General features: G+C 39.7%; 1 protein-coding gene across 1 annotated transcript; it reads right to left on the reverse strand.

The window, feature by feature from the left end:
* Positions 1 to 1189: 1189 nt before the first annotated feature.
* LOC104056762 (carbonic anhydrase 3) lies at positions 1190 to 15340 on the reverse strand. Its single transcript, XM_009558047.2, has 7 exons — positions 15182 to 15340; positions 14906 to 15103; positions 11634 to 11752; positions 9624 to 9716; positions 7671 to 7736; positions 6372 to 6527; positions 1190 to 4110 (listed from the first exon to the last, which is right to left on the reverse strand). The coding sequence occupies exons 1-7, from the start codon at positions 15216 to 15218 to the stop codon at positions 3991 to 3993; spliced, it is 789 nt and encodes a 262-aa protein (XP_009556342.1). The 5' UTR covers positions 15219 to 15340; the 3' UTR covers positions 1190 to 3990.
* Between the last annotated feature and the right edge of the window lie 7550 nt (positions 15341 to 22890).

Consider the following 22890-nt stretch of genomic DNA (forward strand, 5'->3'; position numbering starts at 1 on the left):
ATACTCTATTGGTGTTTCTTTTCCTAGCAATATCACAAGGTCTCCATCTGTATTCAAATCTGTTTCTATGTTTTTATGAACACAAAACTTTACAGTCTTTCCGTCTCTCCCTCTCAAATAACCCTGAACTGGTCCATCTCATTTTATTGCACTTTTTTGCAAATCAACATGTACAGCAGCCCCAAACTGAAAAATAAGTTCTTAAAGAATGAGCAAGTCTGATTTGATCTGTAATTCATCATTAGCTGTACTGGTTTAGGGAGAAAATTTTATAATATGCTATTCCAAATTCTTGGGTTTGGAAATAAGATGATTCCTGAATACATACTTTGTGCTACAATATTGACAAAGATAAATGCCAGAATTCAGTGAGATGAAAGGCAGATAGATGAGGTGGAACACATATTTTATAGCTGATTCCTTTGCTGAGGCACGGGACAAAGCGCCTCAGGGAGAAATAAGTATTGTTTCATTTTGCTAAACTTGCCAACAACATGAACATTCTTTAACTCTGATTACTTAGCAGATAAACACCAACATGCAGATGCAGGAGAGTCTTTCTTTGAGATATGTTAAGGACAATATATATTCTTTTCATTTTGTAGCAGAAATGCATAACCACAGGCTGATTGTATGCTGAAGGTCAAATCAGCCGTTCACAATTCCGTTACGAATTTGCACCCAACTGAAAGATGGCCACAGGTGGTGGGAAACTTCGAAATCGCAGGAATAAGCTTTTTATTTTCTAGTAATTGCTCTTGTGAGGTGTGGGCAGCTGGGAGATTTCACTCAAAACCTAATAGGTGGTGATTCATTTCAATCGTCTGCCTGCACTGCTGCAATTAATATACACATTACATACATTAGTCAAGGATTTGGTGCTCCACACTGATTATGGTAATTTTTACTTTTTTTTCACTTCATCAATGCCCAGAGGCTTTTTTCTCTGTTTAAGATAGATGAGGCAGCAAGATTAGAGTTCACATATTCTTAAGTTTGGTACCAAGGTAATCAATACTAAGCTACACTATTTAAAGCAAAAAAGGCAGTGGAACAAAACTACATATGCTTTATACTTTAAGCAAAATAAGTGTAAAGAGTATTTGCAATGATGTTGATGCTTTTGGGTAGTAATAATAGTTTGAAGACAGAATGGAATCAGAGCAATGCTTGAGGGAATAATATAAATTTTGGACTTTATTTTCCTTTGTGCCAACATACAAAGCATGTGTTTACTACTGGAACCAACTATGTCAGTAGTTGATGAACTTCTGCTTATTCTGCCTTTCAATTAGCAGCAGAGGAAACATGCAAATAAAGTGAAGTGCACTCAGAATCTGATTTTATTGGGCAATTAGAGTGTTGATTCACTTTAACAAGATTAATTCATAGGCTTAAAAAGGATTAATTAATCAGGAAAGTTCAGAATGATGTAACACTTCAGCAAAATGATCCATGTGCTTCTTACAAGAAACTGAAATTCAGATCTAATTTACAGATATGCAAGATCATACATGATTCTATGAATCTGGGGAAGATCTAAGAGAATGTTTGTGTCCAGGCAAGAAATAAACAGTTTTTCTGTACCTGAAAACAGAGAACAAGTGATACTGTCCTGATGTCTTATATTTTTGAGGATCTATTTGATTGAATACATGCAAACAAGGATGAGATAGTCAAGTAAACTCCCACAGCTAAAAAGGCAACTACTAGAGTGTCTGTCCACCCTTGTATTACAAGCATATTTATCAAAGAAGAGAGCAGTAAGGTGTTCTACTAAATTCTTGGTACTTTCAATCATCACACAGCATTATAAATAAAACTAGAAATCCATTTTTTATTTAAGTCTATTTATTGGTTCTCTGAAGACACAAAAGCTATTATTTTAAATGCAGGCAACTAATCCTGTTTCATTGCCACAGTAACAAGAGATTAAAACATCACAGTCAATGGCTTTTAGGTAGAAAGACTCAAACTCTCATCTCATTTGTGTTGAAATTTTCTCAACACCATGATAAACTGCATATGAATATGAGAAGAAATGTTACATATAAGACATGGCACAGTAGTAAAAAATGTTGCTTATGAGCTTTCTGCAGAAATATTTTAATGTGTTGAAAAGATGTACAGATTCAGGAGTTTAAAGAAGATCTAAGAGACTCTTAAAATCAAGTTGCAAGTGGTACACTGGTAATATCAAAAGCTGATCTTCTGATAAGATTAAGCCAATGCCAAAATGTTTGTAAACAGGATTCTATTAATTTCTGCTACCATGAGCTTGTTTCTATTTTCAAATGAAACTGTTTTATACTAAGCAAAATGTGCTGCTAATAAAATGAAATAGTAATTTTCAATAGAAATTCAGCAATTCTTTGAACATTTCAAAATTATTACAAAGGATCAAACTCTGCCCTCAGTTTCCTTCCTGATTTCTCACTGAATTGCACTGGTAGTAACATCAGAATTTGTCCAGTGTTGGCCAACCATTATTTTCCTGTTAGAGCACGACTTTTACAGTAAAGGTGAGAAGTGAAATAGTGAAGGAAAACTGGGAAATACCTATTCTAGCTATACGTAACCTTGCTCTTTTCAGACTTCGACATATCCCTCATAAACATTGCTGTGAGCATGTTTGTGGCATCATCTCCAGAAGAATGGAGGAAATAGAAGAATACAGAGAATCCAGAAGTTTAATTTGTTGAAGGATTTGTGCACCACCTATGACCACCCAATCTCCTATATATACACTACTTTATAATGATTTACTTTACCTGGCAGTAAATATAACATAGCAGATCTTTACTCACATAGTCTGCATAGGGGTTGAACCTAGATGGTACTTGTGTTGTGCTGTCTAGGAAGCATGCTGAAATAGATAAAGTTTACACTATGAAGGACAGGAGAAAATGATTTAGAAGTTTCTGTCTGCCAGTGACTCCTTGCTCAGATTATATGTGCGAGCTGATGCATCTCCCCAGAAAGTAACAGAGCTAAACAGACTCCACTTAGAGTCTTTAACTACACACAGACACAATAAATGAACACTTAGGTGACTTAACCTGGATTTTTCAGAAGTGGGGAAGACAAATGACACATATGAGTCATCCACAAAGACCCTCTACATACGCAGCAAAATCCCTAATAGATGAAATCATTAATATGCAGACTAAGATGTCAAAAATAAAACTGAGGCAGAGCAACAAATTGAAAGTCCATCATCCTGGGAGGTAACATAGTCAGAGCAGCAGAAGAAAGGCACTTCCCCCTCAGCAGTTCTAAAGTTTCTTTTCTAAACACAAGGCAATCAGATACCAGCAGCACTCTACAGGTAGAGAAGAGGATCAACGGGCAGCAGCAAGACAGCAAATGCTGATATGACAGCAAGGTGTCTTTTCTTCTTCATACACAGAAGCTGAGTATGCCTGATTGTATGCTCAGAATACTAACCTAATCTTGGATAACAAACTATGAACAAGAGAGGGAAAGAAAACTCTGACATGTTAAAGAGGAACTTATTCTTTGGCTGTGCATGCTGGAGGTGGGATATCTGAGAAAGGTCACTACTAGAGATGCTGTAGGAGCAGGCATTTAACCTCCTGCTCATATACCGTTGACCCACTGTGATTTTTGCATTCCTGAACTACTGGTTCATTTTTCTGCCTTTATTACATTTTATTTGAAATTCATTTTAAATATTGAAACTGAGCCCATTTTTCTTCTGAGACGACACGGCAGAGAAGTGACACTATCACAAATGCTGGGCCATTTGTAGTCAAGAATCACATATATCTCACATTTCCTTATTAAGGTTAGTATTTGCAGACAGTATTTTTTCTGCTTTCAAAATCAGATTTGGTTTTACCACTCAGAATTTCAAGCTGAGAAAAACAGTTCTGGAACCAGAGGAAAAGCAGTAGACAGCAAAAACTAGCTACACTTTGGGAGGCAGGGATTATCGCACTCAGGTTCGGCAGAGTGAGACTTGAGACTTCACTTGAAAGAGGCTCTCACTACCCTGCCCTTCAGAGGCTGAGGTGGACGCCAGTTATCAACAAGTGGGTTCGCAGGTTCGTTCTCATCATTCTTGGAAAGGCTACGGAGCTTCGCCATCTGCAAGGAAGAAAAATTAAAGCGGCTGTGTGAATTCACCTGAAATCAGCATGGACCTTGATGCCTAGAACAAACTCTGAGACAGAAAAGGCATTTTCTTACATAAGACAAGCACACCAACAGAAATTATTGGTAGAGTCACTGCAGCCCAATAGCGAACACTGTTTCTGTGGAGCTTTACAGTCTTAATGCACAGAACAATGTATCATCTGCCCCCTGCCTAGGCTTCTTTTGGATTTTTCCCTGACCCATACTCAAAAGTGGAAAAAGCCTAGGGGCCTCCTCTGACCCTGCTGGAGCTGGATTGCAGTCAAATAATTTGTGAAAATATGGCTATCTGTGAAGGAAGATGCACATCTAAGTCTATGCAAGGTAGTCTGACAAAAAAAGGTGTTCTGCAAAAGTTCATACTTTGTTCTGTAAGGCAGGAAGCAACAACTGGGTTGTTAAATTCAGTCATTAATTCAGCATGTAGCTGTTGTTCTCAAAATTAATTTAATATCAATATTACTTTAATTATTAACCTTGCATCAGAATGCAAAACAAATCTCTTCTGAAAATAGCCAAAATAGTAAAAGGCTATATTCTGACTTGTACTGCAGGAGCAGAAAATAGTATAAATAATCAAAAAGTTTTAACACAAGAACTAAAAAGAAGGTCACCTTATCCAGATTGTCTCTCTGTCTGTTTTCCTGTGCAAATGCTCATTTGAGCTATGTGAATAGAATAGAATCATAGAATAGGTTGGGTTGGAAGGGAACTTAAAGATCATCTAGTTGCAACCTCCCTGCCATGGGCAGCGACATCCCACTAAATTGGGCTGCCCAAGGCCCCATCCAACCTGGCCTTAAACATCTTCAGGGATGGGGCATCCACAGCTTCCCTGGGCAACCTGTTCCAGTGTCTCACCACTCTCATGGTGAAGAAATTCCTCCTAACGTCCAGTTTAAATCTGCCCCTCTCCAGTTTATACCCATTCTCCCTCATCCTATCACTACAAGCCTTTATGAATAGCCCCTCTTCAGCTTTCCTGTAGGCCCTTTCAGGTACTGGAAGGTCCATATAAGATCTCCTCAGAGTCTTCTCTTCTCCAGGCTGAACAAACTCAACTCTCTCAGCCTGTCCTTGTATGGAAGGTGCTCCAGCCCTCTGATCATCTTTGTAGCCCTCCTCTGGACATATTCCAACAGCTCTATATCCTTCTAACGTTGAGGATTCCAGAACTGGGCACAGTATTCCAGATGAGGTCTCACAAGAGAGGAATAGAGGGGCAGAATCACTTCCCTCGACCTGCTGAACACACTTCTTTTGATGTAGCCCAGGGTATGGTTGGCCTTCTGGGCTGTGAGCGCACATTGCCAGCTCATGTGGAGCTTCTCATCAACCAGCACCCCCAAGTCCTTCTCTGCAGGGCTTCTCTCAATCACATCATCCCCCATCATGTACTGAAAACAAGGATTGTCCCGATCCAGGTGTAGGACTTTGCACTTGGCCTTGTTGAACCTCATGAGGATCCCACAGGCCCACTTGTCCAGTCTGTCCAAGTCCCCCTGGATGACATCCCGTCTTTCCAGTGTGGCAACCACACCACTCAGCTTGGTGTCATCTTCAAACTTGCTGAGGGTGCACTCAATCTTGCTGTCAATATAATTGATAAAGATATTGAACAGCACCGGTCCCAGTACAGATCCTTGAGGGACAGCACTTGTCATGGATCTCCATCTGGACTTTGAGCCATTGACCACTACTCTTTGAATACGAACATCCAACCAACAGAAAGCCACTATGTAATAGAACTAGTACATTAATTCGTACTAATATCCAAGTTTAGATGTTCTATCTAGTTTGATCCTTCTCACTGATGGCTTTTAGAAAGTCAAGATCTGGACTAGCAATTTCTTAAAGTGGGAAACCAACTGTTGGTTTCACTTGCCACTCAATGCCGACACAGAGAATGAACTGAGACTGCTGTGATGGCTGCATTTTGTGGCTCAGGGGCAATTCCTGTACACAGGTTTTCAGGATCCCAAAAACACTCCTGCTGAAGCCACTACAGGAGGTATCTAGGAAGAGAGCCTGAGAGGTCAATTTTACAGCATGGTTCAACAGTCTGTTCTACAGGCAGATTCTCACAGTCCTCAGATAAAGGTTTCCTTATCAAAAAATGCAAAGTAACGTAGGGCTTCAAATTATCACAATCACATACTCAGATGCTGTTGAAAACTGGAAAAGGTAAAGTAACAGAACTATCTTGAGTTTACCTGGTCTGGGCTGACTTCAATAGGCTCCCTCAGGAGAATCCAAGTGATGCACTCTTCACAGGGAGGCGTAGTGAATGAACCGTGGTAGGTCCAGTAGTCCCGAGATTTGGGGAAAAGAATTGAAGGATCAAAGTGCAGAAAAGGAGCCTCTTTCCCCTTACGGAAACAAAAAAGCAATTCTCTGCAGTAACTTTAGGGATGTGCATCTTAAAAGTCATCAATATCTTCCTATAAAGAATAATTAAATCTCAAGATTCATGCAAGAGATAAATCTCTTTTCTTCCTGTCAAGCATTTGCCCTGCAATTCATAATAACTGGCATTTTGATCCCACTAATAAATGAAAATAAATTACAAATGGATTTGTGTGGGGCAAAAGCAAATTAATTGTTAATTTTTTTTCTATTCTGGAATTATTGAAATTTGATTTTATTTTGGATAACCTGGGATGAAAGTTAAAGGCTGTGGCACTGCAGGTACTGATACCTTTTTATCCCATAGAACAGTGGTCAGATATTTATCCTAGACTCATTACAGTGTTCTCCTCTATCTGCATCTCTCTCCTCCCCAAATCATGCTCTAATCATGTTACCACTCAATCTTTTTGTTGGCACTGTTACATGTAATGTAGAAAAAATAATATACTTCCTGCAAGGGTGCTGGATCCTGAACATGTTAGAGCTGAAGCTGATTATCACCAGACAAGGGAGAATAGCAGACACCAGACAACATTTCCAGAAAAGTTTTTCTTTTCCACAAAATGGGATACTAAAGAGAATATCTCCACAGGATTGTGATGAGACTTCCTTGTCCTCTCAGGATGACAAGAATTAAACAAGCAAGCTTAGTTCTCTACTGGCATTTAGGATGCAATTCTGGAAAGGGAAACCTATTATTCTTAATTCTTTCTCCCATCATGACGAATTTCCTCTAGGTGGAAACAGAGTATTACCCTACAAAGTGCAATGGGAGGAGATGAAATCTTTTCCACACATACTTTAACAAAATACGGGTAGAAAGAATAACATTGAGATTCCAAATATATCTTCCTGGCAAAATTATTCTGTAAATTCAATGTAAGTTTGCAAATAACTTAACAAACAAAATTGTGCTTTTTCAGTAAATACAAGTGAGGGGTTATATGTCTATGTAAAAGAAGTATCCTGCTCCAGAGTCTAATGTATCACCTCTGGTGCTACTGTTAGGTATCAGAATGCTGCTAAAAAGAATTAATCTGAATTTACGATTTCTGCTTCTGCTGCTTTTACACTATATTATATCACAAAAATGGATTTCATACCTTGGTCTTAATGTTATCAATTTCTTCAAGAATTCTCTTCATCTCTGGTTTGGGAGTATTTCCAACCTGTAATGCAAAGCACAAGCACTGTATTTTTTCATCATGTTCCACACAATCTGAAAGAAATTCAGTACATCCCATCTATCAAGTTAGGCAGCAGTACTCTCAGAGCATCCAGTACAGACTAACACAAAATTGTGTGTGCGCGCTTGTGCGTGTTAAAAGAACATCCGGAATAGCAGACTCAAAACTGACTTTACAATTGAAAAATGCATTGTAAGACTCTACAAGGTTATTTCCCACTCTCTGAGGAACAAACTGTGCAGTGAGACAGCATCATGTATACCCTCCAGGGTGTAGCCCTTGGTTCCTGGTTTGAAAGCAACCCACAACCATTCTAGGATGTATGAGCACTCAGCACAGTGTTGATCGTCTGAAAAGCCAGAGTTTCTGTAAAGACTTCAAATATTCTGCAGTACATACGCAGTCAGGTCAGACTTGATGTAAGCATATGAGGAGATTCATGTCATGACCTCCTTGAGCCATGGGGTCACTTTATTGCTTGTGTTCATGATGGTTAGCACCTCCAAAAGCTTTGACATGGCTCTGCATCCCAAATGAGTAAAGACAGTATACATATGATATGCTGTTATTGCCACATCTTGTTCTTCGTTCCAAAATAGATTATATTCAGTTCTTCAAGAGATAATTCAACCTCTGTTTTAGCAATATCCAAAAACCCAGTCATGGAACATGACAAACTCAGAGCAAATCAATGGCTTCTAAGTCCAAGACCTAGCAGGAAACAGTGAAAGAAGGCCAGAGAAGATAGAGTGATTCTAACTCTTCTTCACCTTTTATCTGACCTCAGCATGGTTAACAGGAACATAATGGGCTTCTGTAAGTTTTGTTTTACAAGATAAAGCTTTAGACTAAAACAGAACAAAAGAAATGACAAAGGAAGAGTGATTGAAGGACATACGGGAGATCTGGACAGGTGCTGACCTTCAGCTTACATTAACCACAAGGGAAAAGGTCAGGCTGGCTCACAGTATAACAGAATTAAAATGACATTGGATATAGCCTGTCCAGGAACACTGTGGCAAAATTAATTACATCCACTTGCTGTTGCTTGTACAAATGCAGCTTGCTAGTGATAAAAGAATAGAAGGAAGGCTATTCTCTGATGCTGTGTTGAAGCTGAAATTCCCACCTGCATGTAAAATGACAGCCACATAGCTGAAGTTTGCATAATTTATCACCATTAGGTTGTCTGCCCGTTAGTGTTTCTCAGTGTCCTAGATCATATGGAGATTTGAATCTATGTTTGCTCCCTTTCTGTTAAGTTTATTAAAAAAAAACTGTTGGCAAATGTCAGTACAGCATTATTTTGTCGTGAAGCTATGGTATTCCAAGGTAAAAATATTCAGTGAACTTCTTTTATCGTCAATTCTTTCTTTTTGGAGCAAGTTTGTCAAATTTCTTTTGATTCCCAGCTTATGTGGAGATCAGTAAGAGACCAAGGAAGGGAATCTGTCAACATAACCTTGCTGCCAGGCAGATACAATACCTGCTAGAAGACAAACGGCAGGAAGAAATACTCTTCCTATGCAGGCTGTCCTCCTCACTCAGTACATGCCACAGCAAAGAGCTGGCCAGCTACCACTGACAAAGTTAGCAACTGCCCCAGGCTTGAAGCTGTGTGCCTCTTGTTCAATACCACCCATGATTTGTGCCACTGGTGTCACAAATGGTGTCAAAAGTCAGCTCTGAATGGGGCTAATGCATGGAACCTGGAGGGGCCAAGGACATATGCAACTTCAGTTTGTACATCACTTTGAATGTATTGCTGTAAAATTATACAGTGCAGGGAAAAAATGATGGGAACTTTTTCCCTGGCGCTAAGGAAAGATGAAAAATACAGAATATAAAGATTAAATATTTGCCACTTACTTTCAGAAAAATGCCCACAACAGCCACACCATCAGGTTGCTTCAAAGCTCCAGCGAAATTACCATGTTTTGGATTCCAGTGCACCATATGTAACTTAAAATAAATGAAACCTTAGTTATAAATGCAAGAAATTGCTAACTGCACAATCTTACAATCTTTTAAATTAAATCACAAAAATTTTCCAGTACACTGTAAGTAAAGGAATGGAAATAGCAAAAAAAACAACCCATCTGTTGTTTCCTGTTGCTGTTCCCATGTTTCCGTGCACTTACATGGAAGTAAATATATTTTTTTTATTTAAAGCATTTCTTTGCATTTCATTGAAGCATAAACGAAAGAAAATTGAGTTTACCACACAATACATTAAAAAATAAATCAGACAATGCAACTATAAACAGTTTAGCCCAAGCACAATGTGCACACCTGCAGTGTATAAAACACTTACTGACATGCACATCATCTCCAGCAGAATTTTAGATCTTCAGCTTATGCAGATGTCAGCTTGAGGGTTTACACTGAGTTATATATAACCCATATATTATTGGTTTAGATCTTACTACTCTCAGCACACTGTACTAGAATTGAGTAGATATATGAGTAGTGACCTAGCATTTCTTTCTTATCTTTTTTTTTCAACAATACCGTATTTTCTGCATGTATTTCAATTTTTTACATCTCCTTCCATAAAATCTCTGGCTTCTGTAACAGCTACAAAAGCTGCAACCAGCAGTGTGGAATCTCAGAGTAAGCAGTATCTGGAACACAGAGCCATGTGAAAAAAACCTGGGAGTCTGGTGCACATTTTGAATGCACATTTTTTTCTGCCATCATAATGTTTATTTAAAATAACAACAAAATAACTTGCCCTAAATATAAATTAATGTATTGTATTCTTTTTTTTAATCCTGAGGATATCATTGCTAAGGATAAAGGTGAAGCAGCCAGATCCCTTTGGTTACATTCTAGCAAAATTTCATACTTTCCAGGCTTTCTTCTTATTTAAATAAATATCTAAGCACTGCAAACAAAAGCAAAGGAAAAAGCTTGAGGATGAGTAATTTTTCTGTTTAGTCGGCCATAGAAAGTAGAACACTAACATAGTTTGGCTGTGGCTAAGAAATAGGAGAAAAAAACAAACCAGTGTCCACAATCATCACCGAAGTTTTTGTGCATGTTAACCCTGCAAATTATCTGCCTGAATTTTTCTCCTATGATAGGTGGGTAAAATCCTGTGAGGTCTGCCCATGGAGGATATAGATGAAAGGCAAAAAAATATTACTGCAGAAGTTTGGGGGCATAAGTATATATTTTGAGCTTATTCTCAAGCAAGACGGAGGAAGGCGGTAACATTTGCTAATAATTCACTAGCAGAAGTATATTTATTACTTGAAGAAGTCTTCAGGGCCTACAGCAGCCATTAATTTTAGCAAATTTGGTCAACAGTGCACCAGTTCACATTAAAAAAAACCCAAACCTCTGACATCTGCTCTCCAGTTCTAAAAAGTAAGCACAGATATTTTAAAGCACAGATATTCAGAAACTAGAAAATACTTTTTACCATTCTGAATTGGTTTTAAGGTGGATCTGATTTTGAATGCCAGTTTATCAAATGTGCTTTTAGTGAGTTTATCTATTCATTAGTAATGCTTTCTGAAACTAGCTTAATAATTCAAGCTATACCAGAAATGGCTAAAAGCCAAAAAACATCAGCAGAAATCAGATTTTCCTATTTGGAAATAACAGATCGTTTTGTCTCAAAGATTTTTAAAACACCCTAAAATACCAGCAAAAACTTTTGCTCGAAGAAGCAAATTCCATGTTAGTATATACTCGCAAAGACGCATTTGTTGGCAAGTTATCTCACAGCACGCTGACGAATATTCACTAGTTTCATAGAAAGATTTTAGAGAAGAATCCACAGCTAAATACTTGCAAAAGGGAGAAAGGTTAATTTGTTCAGATGCATAATTAGTCAAATTCCAGTTAACACTATATAAAAGCAAGTCCTACCTCTGCTGCATATTTCACTCCATCTATAACATGCTCAGAGCCATGATCATCAGAGGAACCCCAATGCAAGTGAAGCTGACGCAGCCTGTAGGCTCCTGTGAGCGGCCCACCTCTCAGCACTGCAATTGATAATATACATCAACACCAGCATACAAAACACTGACATACACATTTACTGAGCAGGGACCCGTATTTTAGAAGTGTCCAGCTAACTGCAGCAGGGGTCACAACATTCATCAGTCTACAAGACTGAGGCTGAATTCTGTTATCACTCAGGAATTAGTCCCGTTGGATGTGAAAAATACAGAAACTTTCGTGAGTCAAGCACAGAATCAAACCCCAGCTGCCCAACAATCCCCTTTTCTCTTGGCAAGTGGACACACTATAGTTCCTGATGTGGACAGAGAAGGAAGGTATTCACAGCTGATTCTTGTCAAGAAATGGTCTGTTGTGAAATGGTTGGGGATAGCACTGTAAAATTAACTCAAAGGTGCTTTAAAGCCTCCCTCCAGTGCCTGACTGGCATGCCTTTTACAGCTCAAACAACTAAACAGTGGTTACAGCATAGTTTGTTGCCCCTAAAAAATCAATCCTAAAGGATATATTTCTTGAAAGTGATGGAAAAGAAGAAAGTTTAGGTCAAGCGTGTTTTAAGAGCAGGCAAAAGCTATAGTCCAAATTTAATATTGCCACCAATGAAACAAATTAAGAAACCATTACTTCTGCTGTTCTTAGACAAATAATGCTGACCATGCATCAGTCTGACAGTTTACATCAACTCTGACTTTCCAAACATCACACCTGCTCTTCCAGTTTGCAAATTCTTTTGAGCAGGGATTGCTTAGAGGACAAGCTCTCAAATATATTTTTCGTTCATTACCTAAGGCAGGAATGAGACGTGTTTCCTTACACAGAAAGCTGATAATGCAGTTCACAATGGCAGTGCCAAAAGACCTTGTTTAAATAGCATTCAAGTTTGAACTTCTACCAGTAGCTTTGAAGTTCAAAGTTAACATTGAAATAAAATTTAAATCCTCTTGTGCCCGATAGTCTCAAATTAATTCTTGATATCATATGTGCTGGAATACCTATACACAGCAGGAGTTAACTTTGCAGTTTCTTTTTTTAGTTGGTAGGTGTCACAGCCACTGGGGGGCAGAAACAAAGTCCCCTGTTGAGTTTTAGGCGTGCAGTTCCTCTTAGGTTTTGAGTTTGTTCATCCACAAATAAATTATCATAACTAACTCAATACAGCATTTATTAAGCCTTCTGTAGAAGCATTTTGAGGAAAACATCTCACATTATTATCACTATTATTATCATTGTTTCACTTTTGAATGTAGGAAAAATAAGGCACAGATTCCAAGGCCAAAATCCTCACAATTATTTCCTTGCCATTTCACAGTGGAATCAGTGAGAGGCAGGAACATTCAGGAGCTGAATTTATGTGATCTACCTACATTTACAAACCAAATCAATATGGGAGCTGGAATTCATTTAGCAGTCGCTTCTTACAAGTGGCCCTTTCCAGAGCTTAAATACCACAAAGCACTTGGAAACAGCACTTTGTAATGGCATGCAAAATCTCTCTAGCAAAAATCTTTTAAAAATTAAATATTTTCCATGTGATTAGATCAAAATAAGGCTATCTTCAAGCTAGATTTCTTTTTCTAATTATAACTAGATCTGTGACTACTACTTATCCTCAGCTGCTGCCATCAGAAAAGCCAACAAATGTAGGTAATGTTTATGAAAAATGCTTTCTTGTATCATTTTTCAGAGCTGTCAAACATTGGGTTTGATTCCAATCAGACATGACCCCATAGAAAAGCTTGGGCCCTAAACTACTATTTAGCAGTCTGCAGAAAGTTAGCAACAGGAGCAAGGAATGAATGTCCACATTGCGTGCCTAGAGGAGAAAAAGAGATGATGGGGAAGGGAGAGGCAGGCAGGGTGTTGGAGGGGAGATGTTTCAGAGGAAGGGCTGCACTTTGCTTGGCCAATCAGGGTCCTTCTCCAATGCAGGTCCCTGGGCAGACGTTCTTGAGCAGCCTCTGTCTAAACATTTCAGCCTTTAGGAAGCTGCAAAGACAGAGCAGAACCACCACGTGAAAAGGTCCATAATCAATTTGCTACCCATGCTATGAGGCATGGCATTGATTTTATGTAGTGCTTGTGGAAGAGCATTTCATGTTATAACAAAAGTTTCATCTGAGACCGCTGTGTAGGAATTGCAGTAATAAATACTAAAGCGCCATACAAATACATAACAAAAAGATGGTCCCTGTCCTAAATAGCTTAGATTCCATTTGCATGATGTAGTATAACAACAGGTAGATGTAATGATAAAGAAAGGAGTCCAAGGAAACAATGAGCTCATCAAGATAAGAGAGACAATGTACTGCAGATATATGAAAGATCTGTACAAGATCTTTCAATGTACTGCAGATATATTTTCTTAATTATATGGCTTACTAAGAAGAAAATCTCAATACAAATGCCATCAAAGCAGATGCAGAAAAATACAATGGAAAGTAACTGCACTTGCCATTAATTAGATTGCCTTCCTTCTTGATAAAGGTCTGATGAGCATTGAACGCCCTTGAGATGTCTTCTTGTTATATGCGATTGTGAATGTAGTATTCATTTTGACTACTGTTGCCTGTCTGCATTCAGAGCTACACACTGATACAGCTCTGGAATAAAGTTTTGAACAACTTAACTTACAGATGCGAGATTGCTTTCTCTCAATTAAATAACAAAGCCATTTCATAGCTTTCCAGAAGCTATGACATGCTATTTACATAAATACTATTTTCATAGCTTTATAGCTATTCCAGGCTGTGAAGGATGTTAATACTTCCCATACAAATGGAAGAACTCAAGATCTCAATGGGTGGAAAATGAGTTCTGTGTTTACAAGTGCCTCAGAGCACGCACTAAACCCCTCTGGTGCCAGTCTCTCCCCTTACACAAAGCCCAAGGATGCAGTGTCCACATTGAAGGAGGTGACCCACGGAAGAGAAGCTCACCTTCCAGCTGAGTCTGCATCCCAAGGCTGCTCCTGCATCTACAGGCTCCCTGTCTCACCTGCGGTGGACCTAAACACAGCTGGATCCACAAGAATAAACTGCAGGAGCACCTTCTTTATCTACACAAATTACTTTTCTCTGCCAGCCTGCTTAGGCCAGGCACCACAGAATGAGTTTTGATTCCCAGTGCTTTGTAAACCTCAATTCCCAACAAGCCCAAGAGCCAAACCCAAGCCCCACCTGATCGATCAAAAGTGTCATCGAAGACAACCCGGCAGGTGCGCCCGTTGTTCAGGATGGTTTTTGCTGCCCCGGGATCGTAGCTGGCATGCCAAGGGGCGAGGGAACTGTCATGCTGCACGTCTTTGCTGTTGATCTCAATGGGCGACTGCTTCTCTCCCTTGGCCATGGGGTAGTTCTCATGCCAGCGCTCGGGTCCTGGGAGGGATGGGAAGGCAAGGAAACGTCACCCCTGCTCAGATCCGGCACACCTCGCAGCCCTGTGCCCCCACTCACCATTGTCGCTGTCGTAGCCCCACACAGACTGGGCCATGATGATGAAGATGGTGGTGGTAATACCACCCGCGCCCCGATCCCCACCCTCCGCGGCAGCTCTGGCACCGCGGTGCCCCCTTCCCTCCTCTCTTCCCTTCTTCCCTCCTGCCCCAGGGGGCTTTTTATAGATCTCTGTGGCTCGGCATCCTCCCCTGGGGGCTGGCCAGGGGGAGGCTGCGAGGCGGGCAGGGGCGGCGGGGGCGGGTGGACGCATTTAATCCGCCCTGGTGGGGGCAGAGGTGCCGGCGGGACCCGCCGCCGCCCCCTCCCGCCGGTCACGGCCCGGGCAGCCCCGCCCAAGGCTGGCAAAGCGGAGGAGCGGGTGGGGGCCCGTGCGGGACCTGCGGCGGGAGCGGTGCGAGCATCCGCGGCGGAGCAGCCGGGATCGGGAGCAGAGCTAAGGCCGTCTGGAGAGCTGACCTGCCAGCGAGAAGGGAACAACACCGCCGGCTTTGGTCGTTCGTGGGCAGCGTTGCGGTGGTGAAGTGACTATGGGCAAGTTCCCTGTGGGTTACAGAGCTCCGGCAACTCCTCTCGCAAATACTCAGTTCCAGCGATGGTTTTTTTCTGCCTGAAGGGAAATCTCATGCCTGCAAAGCTATGCTGTTGTGCAAAGCTAGCCTCTGCCAGCCCTAAATGAGGCCATTCCTCGCTAAATTCGGGCTTGACCATTCTCCTTCGTACAGGGAGCTGTGGACCAAATGTGTTTCTCTTATTAGGCAGCTCAGCAGTCAATATTTAAGTCAGGAAAACAGCTGTTTTTCAGATGATAGAGAGTTAGTGGTTGCCGTGGTTTGATAGTTGGCTTTCTCTCTCCATCTATATTGAATACTCAAAGCTTTTCTTTCAGATGCCAGCTTCACCGCAGTCTCCCTTGGCTTTATTATCACTGCTGCAACCGTATCTACCTCCAGCTAAATAACTACCTCAGAGTACATACCTCCTGCTCAATAATATCACAAGCTGAATGTTTGGGAGTCAGCCAAAAACCATTGTGAACCATGGAGATTTCCAACATAGTTGCAGTGAACTTGTTCAAATGCTCCATGTAGCCGTCAGCGCTGAAAAGTAGCAGGGAAATAAATTTGCTGCTTTGAGAGGTTGTAAATCTTTTGTATTGTGTATGTAGTTCCTCATATCCTCCCTAGGCAGAATTCAATTAAGAAAATGCTAGAAGGTGGTTTAGGTACAATGGCATAGAAAATCACATCCTTTCACTTTCAGAAGAGAACTCTGAAACAAAAGAAAAATTGATCTTTTACTCTGTCATTAATCAAATTAATAATGTCACATTTGTTGCATGAACAGACATGTAAAATTGACACCTGTTGCAATTTTAATTCAAAAAGCTTAGACATTAATCCTTCTGAAATGGTTTCTACCTCATCTTCCTAGAGAGAAACATTTGTGAGCTCACGAAATTCTAATTGGGGCAGCTCATTTCCTGTCTGTATAAACAGAGAATGTTAGTGGGCTTGTTTACTGAAGGCTCAGAGAAACTTTTGTATACTTCATGTATACAAGGATTGCTTGTTGGAGCCATTGATTGAGGTAAGGGACATGATTTGTATCACACAGGAAAAGGTACAAGTGAGTTTTTTCCCTATATTTCAATTAATTGTTCCACATGACAATTTACACAATCTTTTCTATTAATGAGCATCATGCTTACAGCAAAAGTCCTCGTATTTCAGCTTTCCAGTGGTCCTGTTATGGCCAGAGAAACAGCTCTTTTTCAGTTTCTGCGCATTAGGGTTTCTAGGCACTGACTTACATGTGAACTACAGATGCTATGATCAACAGTGAGGGTACTTGCAGTCAGCCCCGGGCAGTGAGTCGTATCATAGTGTCTTTGTGGCAATGGTATTCTTTCCTCTTGCTTTCATCATCAAAGAGAAAATGCAGTAGCTTTATCTGCTTTAAGAGACACCACAATAAAATCATTTTTGCATCCCTTAGAACCTAAATTTGCATTTATCTTTTTCTTCTGATATTGGCTCAGAAATTCATAATCATCTCACTTGTGTAGCAACGCTTTTTCTAGGAAATTCTTCTGTCATGGAAAAGCCAGTACAACTAAGAAAAGGCCACAATCTTAAACATTTAAGAAAAGTGGTGTTACCCATTCACAGCTGCATTACAGTGATTTGTTTGTATTTTCTAAACCTCTAACATTTTTAGAAAGCCAACAGCCCTCTGAAATAGCAAAAGCTTGAGTATAACAAGGTCAACCTACACGATTCAGGAAAAACTTCAGGCTTTCTGTAAGCCAGCTGCTGTATGCCACTAATGAATGCATCTTCACAACATCTTCTGAAAAGAAATATTTTATCCATTGTTCAGATGGAGAGTTGAGGTACAATATTTTTAAGGATGACTTCTATGAAATCTGTAAAATAAATTCTTTTATGAATTTATGACATCTCTCATACATTTTAAAAATCCTAACTGAAATAGATTACCTCTGAGCATGCAAGAAGACTGCAAAACAGCAGGCACTCCTTATTCTATGCTTTAGTCAGGTTGCACTCACTCAAGAACATATCTGCGAGCAGTAATACTTGGTAGCACTATAAGACATAGCAAGTTGACATCTGTTTCATCAGAAAGGTAAGGTTTGGGAAATCAGAGAAGGAAAAGTAAGAGGAAAATCAATGAACTGAATCAAACTGACTAAAGCAAATGGCAGATTTCAGCAGCATTGTTAATGGCTGGGGCTAAAAATATTAGTAAAGTCATTATCTGTGATTTTAGGTACAGAAGGAGAGCTGTTCATAGTGTTCTGATTTTGCCCCTAAAGGCAGAATTAAACTGAGCATAAAATGGAGATTGCTAGGTGAAATGCACACTGAATAAATACTAAATCTGGCTTTTCTCAGACTGTCATTTTAGAATGATCCAACAATACAGCACATGTAATGTAAGGACTCAAGTAAAAAGCAAGTGATATAACATGGAAAGTGATGTCACTAAAAGAACGCAGCTGATGTTTCAGCTTTGAAAGATGCCTGCCAGACAACTTCCTATCGCTGCTGTATGTAAAAATGCAGTGTCAGAAAGTGGTATAAACTAATCTCCGTGGACATAAACCAGCAATATTCATGCTAAGCTGCTTCTTTGTTATGGTAATAAAACTACCCGTGTAAAGCATACAGGTACATGCATCACATGAGCCTGTAACTGAAGAGAAATACTGTGGTATGAAATGAGACTGAAAGGGAGAGTTTTCAGCCTACATGATAATTGCAGACACTCTCTTATGTGGAACTGGTTCCCGGTTACAGGGTCACAGCTGGGTGTCTGGTGACAACAGTTTGCTTTAGAAGCTTATCAGAATAAATAAAACTCAGTGGTCCTGTTGGATACCGAACCACCCAGGTAATCTTCATCCAAAAGAGGGTTTTGTACATTTGCCACCTAAATGAGAGATGGAAACAGAGGGACGAGTACTAATTAATGTGCTGTAGCTATGGGACACTTTCTGTTGGACGTGCAGTTCAGATGCAGTATTTGCTTCTGCTAAACAAACAAAAGGCAGAATCATGCCCATCTTGCTTACAAAAATACCTTATCTGAAATCATAGTCACTTTCTTCGAGAATGGAAACCAGGAATAAGCAGAGTCTGGAAAATGGCTGGGAGCCATGGTTTTATCCAGAGCATATGAAGCATGTACAAAAGAATAATGTGTGGAAAAGTGACTTAGAGCAGCTGTGGGCTCTGCCAGCCATGACTGACTTGGCCTACACCTTGACATAACTAGAACAACCAAAGTGCTGTTCCACTTCAGCCTGACAATTTCCATTCGTCTCCAGGGGCCAGTGCGACAGCTAGGAATGGCAGGCATTGAGGGGACACAGAAGTAAATATGCCAGCAGGATGTAATTCAAGAATTCCCCTGCTTGAAGCTAAGCTTTCCAGGTTCCACCATGCTCAGGGCTATTTCCCATGGGTGATTTCATGCAGAGGGCTTTACTGGAGCACAGAACATGCCCACTGTGAGCACATTGTTAAATAAGCAAAAGCATTTACTCAATGCCTGTGGCCAATCTAAATATAAAATTTCTTCCATTATATTTAATAGCTTGTGGAAGAAAACAATACAACAGAAAAGAATCTGATAATACACAATACAGAAGGGGCAGCATTGTGTTTTGACGTATTACATACTGCATGCCAGGCAGTACAAGAAAGGCACGTCACTCAGTGGTTTGATTGAGGGATGCCATGCTGGCATGCCATAGCCAAAAAGCCAAATTGTCATATGCCTTCCACTTCACTGAGAGGCCATGCTACGGAAAACATTGTAGGCATGAATGGAAACCCCCAATGACGGCCAGATCTATGTTGTAAGTTCTGCCAAAGGAAAAAGAAAAGCATATTAGGTCAATTTTGTTGGGTTTCTATGTGATGACTTTTTCAACTCCGTTTACTTTATTTGATGAAAAGCAGGATGTAGCATATCTAGACAAACATTAGGCAGTCTTTTAATGCATCTTTCCATTTCAGAAGGCATATAACTCAGCAGTCTGCAGTTTGGTGTCTAGAACCTCACTTGCAAAATCCCGTCATTCTCCTGCTGTGGCTCAGAGCCTACATACCATTTGCAGAACTTAATATTTAGTGCATGAGATAAGATAAACATGCAAATAATAAGCCAGATTCATAGTTAGCAAAGGCACTAAAAGGTAAGCAGGTTTTCCTTCTGGTAGTCTACTGAAATGTGCATAGACTTAAAAGAGTATTGGTAGCAAAAAAAAAAAGAAATCAACAAGACAAATTTTTTAAAATATCACATCTGATACAACCAAAATATACTGCCTCTTTAAAACGTGTTTTCCAGATCTGAAAAACTAAACTGATAAACTCTGCAGGAAAATGACTCTTCTCTTTTTCCCATCAGGATTTTCTTGTATGGTGCTCACACTGAAATCCAAATCTAAGCTGGGCTGTCTACTTTTATATGCTCTGGCACAGTCTGACTTGAAATAATCCAAGTATGAGAATCTGACCTATACAGTTTGCTTTTATAAGCTCTGGACATGTGTGTTTGGAATTTCCAGCAGATTGGCAACTCTTCTATATCAAGGTAGAATTTTATGTATGACCTTCATCTTGTGTGATACTCAGGCATAAACTTCTACGTGGGAACAGTTCTAACCAGACCACAGAAAGGCTAAGACAAAGCTGGGGGAATTAATGAGAGCTTTACAAAAGACATTTCAATAATATATGTTACATAGTTTATGATGCAGCAAATCAGAAATGCTTCATACATATTTTCATGTGAGACACATCCTCCTAAAAGAGAATTATTGGAAAAGAAAATTATTGGATGTTTCCAGCCCTTGAAACACGCCCTCTGCAGGCAGCAGATATTTCAGCTTTTAATTATCCAGAAATCCCTTGAGATGCCTGTCTTCCAAAGCCCTTAGAAAGTCACTCCTTATGAATCCATACTGTTTGTGCACCTCGAAAGGTCAGAACATAGCATTCTATTTTGATCAACACCTGTGCTTCTCTTCACTTTAATGGAGTCAAGATTTCACTCTGAGACCACAAAGCACCTTTGAAAGCATCACCTGTAGGTCATAAAAAGAGAACTTGATGTGTGGAAGTATAAACATTTATATGTGCTATAGCAAGTGTAAGGAGTATGTAATTATAAAGAAGGCAGTAAAAGGAACATCATGCTAGTCAAATACACAAATTTCAGCAATGTGTATTGAAGAGCAGGTATTACCAGAAGAGAGGGGAAAATACTTAATAAAAAGCTGTCACTAACTGAGAAACTATATTGGCTGGAAATTTTAATGTTCTCCTGAGAACAGTTTAACAATATATGAAGTGTATTGTGTTTTTTTGGTTTTTTAACAAAGCTCACAGAAGCAGACTTGAAGAATAATATGGAGTGATCCTAAGATGTAATCTTTAAAAAATTGTCTAAGAATGCAGCAATAGAGCGGTACATTATTTTGCAGTTGGTAGTATATTATAGTATCTTGGAAGAAAATACTCAGATTCTATTCTCTGCATTGTAAAGCTAATTTCTATGAATTTGCACTGGTGCATCTCCATGGGCTCTTGCAATATACAGCTTCCTCTAGCACGACCGTTTACAAGCTTGTGTTGTGGATTCTGTAACAGATCTACTCTTTAAAGTTGTCAGTACAACTAACCGTGAAATGCTGTTGTTCTGGCCATTCGGCATGACCCAATACAGTGGTCTGTCTAGCACAAAAGACTTTGCTAGTTTCTCTCCCTCCATTCCTTTCTGTCTTTCTATTCCTTCTCTTTCTTCAAGTTTCTTTAACTTTCTCTGTGGTGTTACTCTTCATTCTCTACAAATATACTGGTTGCCCAATGCATCTTTACATTATGTATTTTGAAACAAACCCCCCACTTTTTTTTCTCCTGAATTTAAGCAAAGACTTCATGATTGGTATCGACAATTGATGCTAGACATATTTTATGTAATCCAATTAAAATCCACCACTCAAAACTCATTTCAGTGACCTTATTCACATACCCATGGTAGTGCTGAGGTGCAGAAATACATTTGAGATATGGAGCTGAAGTACTCAGACCCTTTCAGAACTAAGCTCTTTACTCTTGACCTTATGATGGTTCATTACTAGCTATAAAAGCAGTAAAAATTATTGATGTACTACTTACCTTCTGGATATTTTGATTGGGGGAGAGGGGGTTATTAGTAAACCCTTTATGTCATTGTGGAATTCTTCTTCCTAGACAAGGACAGAATATTTTCAGGCATAGGCACTACACATCTTCCCAGCTTGTGTGCAAAGACTAGTAAGGGCTTTGATGTGATAAGCTAGAATTAAATAAGGTAATTACGCTTCACGTTTGCAATTAAGGCAATGACTACTCTTATATTGTGCTGCACTTCATGATTTTTCGAAAGCAGTAACAGCATCATACCAAAAAGTGGCACTGACAGGTGCCCTCTGGTATTTGCTGCTTCTGCCACTACAGTAATGGTCACAGCTTATAATCAACACATAAAAAACTCAGTAACAGTGAGCACTGAAACTCTTTTTATTATCCTACCTTGGGATCTCTGAGCCAGGGCATGCAGGCTCTGTCCACTGCTAACCACGTGTGCAATCTGAAACTGCAAACTTTGGCCCTCCCAACAATGGTGATTGTATATCCTCCCCAGATTGTCACAGGCACAGACGCTAATCACTATCGTCATGGGAGAAGACAATTTTGACTGTGGGAAGTGGTTGAGAACACAATTCTCTTCAATTCTTTACATCTGCTGTGTGCTCAGTTGCTGTCTTTCCCTCAGTTCCAATGATTTTAAGAAACTCTCCATTCTACATAGTCAAGTGATAATTCTAGACTTCAGAAATGTTTTTGGTTTGCTCAGAGATAAGATCAGTGAAACTTCTTGTTTTGGGATGCACTCTGAGCTGCATTATCTGAGGATGTGAATGATGCATTCGTTCATTACTGTAAAACTTGGGTACAAAAAGTAAAAAACCTAATTCCTTAGTCAATCTTATTGGTGAGTTTTAAGAAATGCAGGGCTGAAATGGGGGAATGAGGATTAAATATATGATAATGAAGACTCACAGATCAGGAAATACCTATAATGGGTCTGAAGCCAGTAAGTACTAACAGTTTATATAACCAAGCAGTACC

This window comes from Cuculus canorus, chromosome 2 (genome assembly GCF_017976375.1).
Source record: "Cuculus canorus isolate bCucCan1 chromosome 2, bCucCan1.pri, whole genome shotgun sequence".
NCBI lineage: Eukaryota > Metazoa > Chordata > Aves > Cuculiformes > Cuculidae > Cuculus > Cuculus canorus.